Source organism: Dictyostelium purpureum (genome assembly GCF_000190715.1).
Source record: "Dictyostelium purpureum unplaced genomic scaffold DICPUscaffold_307, whole genome shotgun sequence".
Classification (NCBI taxonomy): domain Eukaryota; phylum Evosea; class Eumycetozoa; order Dictyosteliales; family Dictyosteliaceae; genus Dictyostelium; species Dictyostelium purpureum.
This window is the reverse complement of record NW_003519643.1, coordinates 549-9,946: the sequence shown is the minus strand read 5'-3', so window position 1 is coordinate 9,946 and position 9,398 is coordinate 549. Positions and strand designations below refer to the sequence as shown.

The 9,398-nt window shown below is 21.5% G+C and overlaps 4 protein-coding genes across 4 annotated transcripts; 2 read left to right on the top strand and 2 right to left on the bottom strand.

The window, feature by feature from the left end:
- Positions 1-1,429: 1,429 nt before the first annotated feature.
- On the top strand, positions 1,430-2,407 carry DICPUDRAFT_156573 (uncharacterized protein; the record flags this gene model as incomplete). The annotated part of the gene is made up of 1 exon (XM_003291876.1): positions 1,430-2,407. One exon carries the CDS (start codon positions 1,430-1,432, stop codon positions 2,405-2,407), a length of 978 nt encoding a protein of 325 aa, XP_003291924.1.
- Positions 2,408-2,692: 285 nt separating this feature from the next.
- DICPUDRAFT_82570 (uncharacterized protein) lies at positions 2,693-3,151 on the bottom strand (the record flags this gene model as incomplete). Its single annotated transcript, XM_003291869.1, has 1 exon — positions 2,693-3,151. The coding sequence occupies one exon, from the start codon at positions 3,149-3,151 to the stop codon at positions 2,693-2,695; it is 459 nt and encodes a 152-aa protein (XP_003291917.1).
- An 804-nt stretch (positions 3,152-3,955) lies between these two features.
- On the top strand, positions 3,956-4,955 carry DICPUDRAFT_82569 (uncharacterized protein; the record flags this gene model as incomplete). The annotated part of the gene is made up of 4 exons (XM_003291875.1): positions 3,956-3,958; positions 4,193-4,347; positions 4,426-4,524; positions 4,658-4,955. The coding sequence occupies 4 exons, from the start codon at positions 3,956-3,958 to the stop codon at positions 4,953-4,955; spliced, it is 555 nt and encodes a 184-aa protein (XP_003291923.1).
- A 154-nt stretch (positions 4,956-5,109) lies between these two features.
- Positions 5,110-8,189, bottom strand: DICPUDRAFT_156569 (uncharacterized protein; the record flags this gene model as incomplete). Its single annotated transcript, XM_003291868.1, has 3 exons — positions 5,110-5,436; positions 5,511-7,949; positions 8,124-8,189. Coding segments are annotated over 3 exons (2,832 nt in total), but the record flags the coding sequence as incomplete, so codon positions are not given.
- Between the last annotated feature and the right edge of the window lie 1,209 nt (positions 8,190-9,398).

Genomic DNA, 9,398 nt, shown 5'->3' with positions numbered 1-9,398 from the left:
TTTTTTTTTTTTTTCCACCCTTTTTTGTATTTTTTTTTCCAAAAAAAAAAAAAAAAGAAGCCCCCCCCTGGGAATATTTTTTAAAGGGGGTAAAAAATATTTTTTTTTTTTTTTTTCAAAAAAAAAAAAAAAAAAAAAAAAAAAAAAAAAAAAAAAAAAAAAAAACCACTCAAAAAAAAAAAAATTATTTTTTAAATTTTAATTTTTTTAATTTAAAATTTAAAATATTTTTTTTTACATTTTATTAATAATAATTATTTTTTTCTAAATTAATTTTTTTAAAAAAATTATTATAAATATTATATTACGTACTCATTTTAGAAAAATTCTTACGTGCGTAAATATTAATTAATATAAGTTGACTTTTTATTTTTTTTTTTTTGACACACTTTTTATTTTTAGAAAATGTAAATTACAGAAAACAGTTTTTAGTTGAAAAAACAATATTAACTGAATTTATTTAATTTTATAAAGATGTTCAATCAAACCAACTTTTGACCACAACAAATAAATATAAAAAATAATTATAATTTCAAAAAAGTTAAAAATTAAATAAATAATTATTTCTATTTGGGAATTTTCTTTTTAGCCATTTTGTAAAACCAGAAGTGATATTTTTTTTCTAATAATTTATTTTAATTGAATTTATTTATTATTAACTATTTAATTGTTTATTTAAAAATTATTTTTATACTAAAATTATGGAATGTTGTGAATAATTTTTTTTATTTTTTTATTTTTTTATTTCTTTTTTAATAAACTAATATTAAAAAAAATTCTGGTTGTAAGGTTTGATTAAAAAATTTGAAGAAAAAGATACAAATGAATAAAATAAATTGATATTTCTGTAATGACTGAATAAATCTATCTCTTTCTTTCATGGTTTTAAAGTTAAAATGTATAATTTGAATTTATTATTATTGTTTTTATTGGTCATTGATGGTACTGGTGGTAATTGGGTTGGTGTTGTAATTTTAGCACACGCAATCACAATTGCACGAGTTTCTTTATTTGATCAACTTGTTCCTCGTGTTAATATGTAGGACTTTTTCTCTTCCTCCATAATTTAAAATATATATGCTGTGTTAAATTTTGAAAAAAAAAATAAATAAACACAATCGAAAAAATCACAGAATAAAAAAATAAATAAATAAATATTTTATTTGTTATTTAATTTTTAAATAAATGAATATTTTTTTTTATTTAAATAAAAAAATTTGAGAAAAATATAAAAAAATATAAAAAAATATAAATATAAAATAAAAAAATAAATATAAATTAAAAAATAAATTAAAAAAATATAAAAATAAAAACTAAATTAAAAAATATTTTTTTTTTTTTTTTATTTAATTTTTTTTTTGAAATAATTTTTATTTTCCTTTTTATTGTTTTTTTTTTAATAAACTAATAAAATAAAAAAAAGAAAATAATGAATAATATAAATATAAATAATAATTATAGTTCGAATAATATTGATGATAACCAGAAAAATATAATGCAACACCATCCATATAACAGACAAATTAGAAATAATAACAACAACAACAACAATAATAACAATAACAATAATAACAATAACAACAACAATAACAATAATTTCAATTATAATTATAATGTAAATAGTAACGGAAGAAGCTATAGTTATAGCTCCTCTTCCTCAGAAAATGGGAATAGCTTTAGAAATGTTAACACCAATATTAATATGAACAATAATATCAACAACAATATGGGAATGAATATGAATATGAATATGAATATGAATATGAACAATATGGGAATGAACATGAACATGAATGGTATGAATATGAATTTCAATGGTATGAATATGAGCAATAGAAATTTTAATAACAACAATAGAAATTTTAACAACAACAACAATTACAATAGAAATTTTAATAGTAATAGAAATTTTAATGGTGGAAATAATAATAATAATAATAATAATAATAATAATAACAACAATAACTACAACATTAATTTTAATAGAAACTATAATAGAAATACTTTTAATAATAGAAGAAATTTTAATAACAATAATAATAATAATAAACAAATTCAACCCCATAAACAACATCAACATCAACAAAGATCATATTATTTCAAATCATCATTTTTAGAAGATCCATGGAAAAATAGTTCACAGCCATTACCCGAAGCATACATAGTTCCTCATGACAAAGGTGTATCTGTAAATATAAATTATAATGAAAATGGAAATAGCTCATCAATTTCTACATCAATTTCAAATAGTAATGGAAATAACTACAACGAAAACATCAATTACAACTCTATAGATGAAAACGAAATTGATATCAATGAAGATTTCGAAGAGGATAACAATCATGATAACAACCAAGATAGTGACCAAGATAACAAAAGCATTGACGACGATGATGAAAAAAATTAAATTTCTCCAACCCAATCAATAGAATGATGGTTCCTTATTTTTAAATTTTAAATAAAATCCTTTTTTTTTCACGAATTTTTTTAATTTATCTAATTTTTTTTTTTTAAAAAAAATCTGATAGCACAATTTTTCAATATTTACAAAAAAAAAAAAAAAATCTAAAACTCATAAAAAATAACATCCTTAAATCTTTCGAATCTTTCCACGAATTAATTGAAATTTTGAACAAAAAGATACACAGAATAAATTAAATTGCTTTTATTTTGAATTTATTAATTTCTATTGTTATTCTTGATGGTACTGGTGGTAATTGGGTTGGTGGTGGTCTATATTTGCTACATCGATTATTGAAAGTTTTAAATTAATGTAGCTTTGTCTTAATTCTTCTTTTTGTTTTTTTGTGTATATAGAGTGTTCACCCCAAAGATCCGTTTCTGCTAATTCAATTTCTCTTTCCGTTAATTTATTGATAGTATTATTGATTGACTCCATTGTATTTGTGGTTGAGTGTGTTAAACTGAATTCTGAGAATATTTTTGCGACTTTCAAATCTACACCAAAAAGATCCATTGATATCTCCATGGTGTGAGTATCCTTCGTGTAGCTTTGGTTGAAAGCTGTCCACATATCATCATGATAATTTACCGAATCACCATCGAAATCTTCACCATGAGAGAAAGTACCACCGTTTGCAAGTTTGACCATTAAAATATATCTGAGGTATACTTTTAAAAGCTCAGCCATATAGACACAAGCTTATTTTTTGGAATTTTGTTGTGAGATGAGTGGTTTTGTTAATTGTTTTTCTATATAGAAATTTTCCTTTTTTAAATAATTATAGAATTTTTTTTTTAAATAATTATAGAATTTTTTTAATTTAATTATTTTTTTGGAAATTTAAAAAAATAATTTTATATTAATAGTTAATCAAGATTTATTGTATTTATAAACATTTGATTCAAATCAAGCTTAATGGTTTTAGAATGTTTATCAAGTGACCTTCAAATCTATGAAATAGAACCATCACAAACCATTAATACAGATACACAAACCATGATGTATTATCAATATCTCTAAATTCAAATGGTTTATTCATTACATCCTGGATTTTCAAAAGCTAAACAATTAAAACCAAGCTATTATGCTAGATCCAGTTCACACTCCATTTTTTTTATCAAAAGAGTTAATATTGTTTATTTCTTTATTTTTTTTTTTTAAAGTGTTTTAGTTTTTTGTTAAAATTATATACATTATTCTTATATATATTTTTCTAAAAAAAAATATATTAAATAGATTTTAAAGAAAAAATAAAAAATAAAATGAAAAATTAAAATGATTAATCATTTTTTTTTTTTTTTTTTTTGACTTTGACTTTATGATGAAACATATAAAAAAAAAAAATTAAAAAAACACACATTTTTTTTTTTAATTTTTTTTTTTAATTTTTTTTTATAATTTTTTTTTTAATTTTTTTCATCATCATTTTTTATTTTTATAATCAATCACATCCCTATATATAAGTTTTTTTTTATAAACTACGCATTAAAAATGGTATGTTTTTATTTTTTTTTTACTCTAAACGAAAAAAATAATTATCATATGACCTAACTAATTTTTTTATATTTATACCAAATCTTAAAATTTATCTTTATAAAAATTGAATGTTCAACAAACCAAATTAAAAAACTACCTCTAAAATTTTTAAATTCAAATTAAAAACATCATTCAAAAATATAATTCAAATTATAAATCAAATATATAATTTAACTATCATCTGAATTACAGAACACCAAAACTTTAGTTTCAGTATTTTTAATTTTATTTGTAAGCTTTGTTTACTCACAAAAAGCTGAATTATTATTCCAAAAAAAGATCGTAGAAGGTCCAGTTGTAGGTAAACACTTACCAATTCAATTCATTATCTATAACGTTGGTTCAGAGTATGTAGTATAGACTATTCAACAAAAAAATTATAACATTTTTGCTAATTTAAACTTTTTTCTTCTCTCATATTACAGTCCAGCCTACGATGTTTCATTCATTGATAATGACTTTATCTCTGCTGATTTCGATATTATTTCAGGTCAAACCGAAGGTAAATGGGAAACCCTTGCTCCGTAAGTTTTTTTAGAATTTTAGTAGTTCCAAAACGATAACACAATATTAACTTTAATTTTATAATTTAAAAAAAAAAAAAAAAAAAAAAAAATCAAATTATATATTTCAATAATAATTTAAAAATAAATATAGAGGTTCACAAGTTCAAACCAATTTAACTGTTGAACCAAAGAAATCAGGTATTTACAGTTTAACCTCAACTGTTTTAAATTACCGTAAATCACAACACGATAGTGAATTCACTGTTTCATCAGCTGCCAGCTACAGTGGTATGTATGTTGAAAGCCAAGCTGATTATGAAAAGAGAACTTCTCTTTTAGTCAAAGAAATTATTGTTTTCGTTTTATTATGCGTTGCTGCTGTTGGTTTACCATACTCAATCGTTTCAAACTACAAAAAAACTTATGAAAACTCTATTAAAAAGAACTAAAAAAATATAGGTTTATAAAAAATAATAAAATATATCTAAAATAAAAAAATAATAAAAAAAAAATTAAAAAAAAAAAATTAAAAAAAAAAAAAAAAAAAGATTTGTTAATGTTTATTTATTCTTTACAAAATTATATATTTATTTATATTTATAATTAATTGTTTTCAAAAAAAGTGGTGATATTTAATTTTTGTTTTAAAAAATCTTGGATTGCTTCGTCTGTTTGCCTATTTTTGTTTGAATTACTTGTTATTTCATTATTATTATTATTATTATTTCCATTACTATTATTATTTCCATTGGTATTATTTGCATTATTATTGATTGGTTGCACAATACTCTTTTTAATCTTTGCTAAACCTATGGCTATATATCCACAAATAATAAGAAAGAATGATCCAAAGCTAATTAAAAATGAAAGGAAAATATTTCTATCATTCTTTTTTTGAATTGAGGTTACGATATCATCTAACCTTTTCATCTATAAAAATAAAATTTATTAGTTAATATTTATAATAAATAAAAGTTAAACAAAGTTTTTTTTTTTTTACTTACTTTGCTCGAATAAGATTGAATAATATCAACATTGGAGTTAATTTTATCTTCAATTTCGGGTATTTCTTTTTTAGTTAATTTATTCCAACGGTTATTGATATCTGTAAACATTTTTTCGTTTGTGGAGATTACTGCAATTGATTTTAAAGATTTTTCTTTAAGTTCATAATAGCTATCACTTAAATGGTCAAAGTCTTCTTTTAGTTTGCAATATTGAGAATGCTGTTTATCTACTAATACTTCAAGCCTTAGTATTGTTTGCTTTAGTTTTTCTTTTTCTTCAGCTTCGTTGATTGGTTCTAAATTGTTAATTTCATTTTGAGTTTGTGATAATACATTGGTGTTGTTTGGTAATAAAGTTTGCTTTTGAATTTCTTGAAATTGTTTTTCATTATTTGTTGTGGTTGCTACTGATGATGTGTTATTTACATTGTTTGATATAGGGATATCGGTTTTAGATTTGATATTGGTGTTATCGCTTTTATTGTTGTTATTGGTGGCTTTAAAATCTTCGTCTTCATTTGAGAAATATTCATCATCGTCATCATCAACATATGGATCTATAATATCTTGGCTATCACTATCTTCATAATAGTCGTCATCTTCATCTTCATCATCGTCATCATCATATCTAAAAATTTCGGCATCTGTTTTTTCCTGACCTCTTTTAAAACTTTCAATTTCATCGTCGTAGTTTAAATAGTTATTATAATTACTATTGCCTGGTAGGTTATTATTACTATTACTATTGCTGTTGCTATTACTATTATTGGAATTATTGCTTTTATTATTATTTTGTTTATTTTTTTTATTTATATTTGTACTATTTGATGATGGTGATGTTGAAAATGTTGATTGTATATTATTTGATGAGGGTGGTGGTAAAATGGTTTGTGATACTTTTAAATTCATTTTTTCTATAAATAATAAAATGTTTTTACCAGGTGCATTGGGATAAATTCTATAGGTTTCTTGAAATGATTTAATTATTACATTGAATTCTTTAAAGTTTTTGGTTGGATTGTCTGGTAGGGTATAGCCTAGTGATTCTAATTTTGAAGCTAGTTTTAAGATTTCTTCTTGTAATTCATCAAATGTAATTTGATCCAAGTAACCTTCTGTTGGTAATAATAATAAACCGCTACCCTCTCTATGTTTATTTGAGTCAACTTGAAAAGCTTTTAGCGCATTAATGGTTTTCTGATCATACATTCCATCAATTTTAGTAAGCAAAGGCAAATAGTTTAAATGTGACAAGGCGGCTTGTATTTCCATTACAAATTCATTAACATAGCTCTTTGTCGCTTTTGGGAAACCGGATAGCTTTCTAAACTTATCAACACAAGAGTCTGCAAGTTTCATATAGGATACTTTGTATTTGGGATTTGTACAACCTAGTCTCTTTAGGCATAAATTGGTTTTAATATCTTCTATGTGTTCATCGAAATCTCCATCTGGTATTTCGATAAGGTTTAGTCCGTACTGAGAAGAATCCCCACAGTTGGCAAGTAATATTTGACCCGATGGTGTATTGATTGGATAAAAGGTACTGTTTGGAGGTTTTGAAATTAAATTGTATAGTTGTTTATTTTGTTGTGTTGGCTTGATAACTGATACAACAATCTTATCATCGTAATTTCCAGTATATGACACAGCAGACCAAATGTGGTTTGATTTAAATATCCATTCTTCTACGGCATAGAGTTTATATTCCTTAATAACCTTTCTTTCAATTTCAATTTCAAATTTAAATTCTTTTGCCATTGATTTAATTCTATCTCTTTCAGTTAATAGGTATTTTTCATTTAAATTAAAGTATTCTTCACCTTGAGAGCTTGAATTACTAATATTACTTCCATTATTATTAAACATCATATTATTATTATTATTATTATTATTATTATTGCCAATTGTTGTTGTAAGATTTGTTCCTTTAGTACTATTGCCAAGAGATTCGAATTTTGGGCTGCCTAATGTGGGTAAAAATCCTGGGTTGCTAGATGTTAAAAATGATTTTTGGTTTAATGAATTTGATAACTGTGATTGTGGTTGTAGATATGATGACTGATGTTGGTATGATGATGATTGTGGTTGGTTTACTGAAATTGATCTGTTATGTTGTTTATTTTTTGATTTTCTTGATAATGTGGGTGTGCTAAACATATGATCATTGCTAAAGTTATTATAGTATTCATTATTTAAATTATGGTCACTGTGGTTACTACTGTTATTTCCATCACTATCAATGTTATCCTCTTCTGATTCTTCTAAATTAAAATTATTTAAATTGCTAATATTATTATTACTATTATTATTATTATTACTACTACTACTATTTGGTATTGAGTTTTGATTTAACATTGTTAACATTTTCTTTCTAAGCTCCAATTCGATTGGATCATCTTCAAATTCGTAATCATCGTAGGACATCGGGTTACTCTTTAATTTATTTGTATGGTTTTGTGTATTTCTTTGATTAGTTGGGCTTGTTGAAGGTGAATAGTTTTTAATAAAAGATTGTTGATTTTTTTTTAATATATTATTGTTGTGTGTTGAAAAGTTATTATTGTTGTTGTTGTGAATAGTGGAGGGGTTGGGAGTTTTAAGACCTACACCAGTGCTATTTGGTTTTTTATCTAAATTATTGATAAGCATTTTCTCATGCTCAATCAAATAACTCTTTTTGACCAATATTGTTGTTGTTATTCATCATTTCCCCTCCACTTTTTTACTTTATTTTTTTTTAAAAAACTATTTTTTTTTAATTTTTTCTGAAAAGAAAAATATTTTTTAAAAGAATTATTTTTATTTTTTTTATTATTATTGTTTTATTATTATATTATTTTATAGTTATTGGTTTTATTATTTCTATTATTTATTATGTGATGGTACACAATCGAGATTTTTAATTTGCTTTCATATAATGTTTTTTTTAAAAATAAATTAAAAAAATAAAAAAAAAAAATAAAAAAATAAATTGAAAAAAAAATAAAAAAAATAAAAATTTATAGCACCCACCTTTCCAACTTTTTTTTATTTTTTTTCATTTATATAATATAAATATTTGAAATATATATGTTTATATGTGTATTATTATTTAAAATGTTTCATTTATTGATTTTTTTTGATTTTTTTGAATATTTTATTTTTTAATTTTTAATTTTTTTAATTTGAAATAAAATGATGATTTAAATTTAAATTGTGCATAGTTTTAGAAAAAAAAAAAAAAAAAAAGTAAGTTTGTTTTGATGTTTTGATGCTTTGTTTTTTTTGTGTTTATATGGGTGTGGTTTAAATTAATAAAAAAAAAATAAATTTTAAAAAAATTAAAATATCTCAAATTTTAATAAAATAATAATAATAATTTAAATTATAATTTAAATAATAAAATATTTTTTAAAAGAATCATAAAACAAAAAAAAAAATAATAATAAATAACATTACATTATATTTAATAAAATTTTTTTATAAAGGGGCAATAGGGTTGTGTGTCTTATTGAAACCACCAATAAATTGGTAATACTTTTAATTTTATATTTTATCAAATATTATTTATTTAAAAATACAATATGTCTAAAAACTATCTCTTTTTAAAAAAAAAAAACAAAAAAAATAATTTCAATATTAATGTTATATATTTATATATTTATATATATATATATATAAATATATATAAAAACATAAATTAATTTTATTAATAATTATAAAATAAAATAAAATAAAATATTATCTAATCTCTTTTTATTCTTTTTTTTTTTATTTATTTTTTTTTATTATTTATTTAATTTTTGTTTTTTATTATTTTTCACTCTTATAATTTATAATAAAAATATTTTCACAATAATAATATTATTAAATAACATTTTTATTAATCGTCATTAATTCATA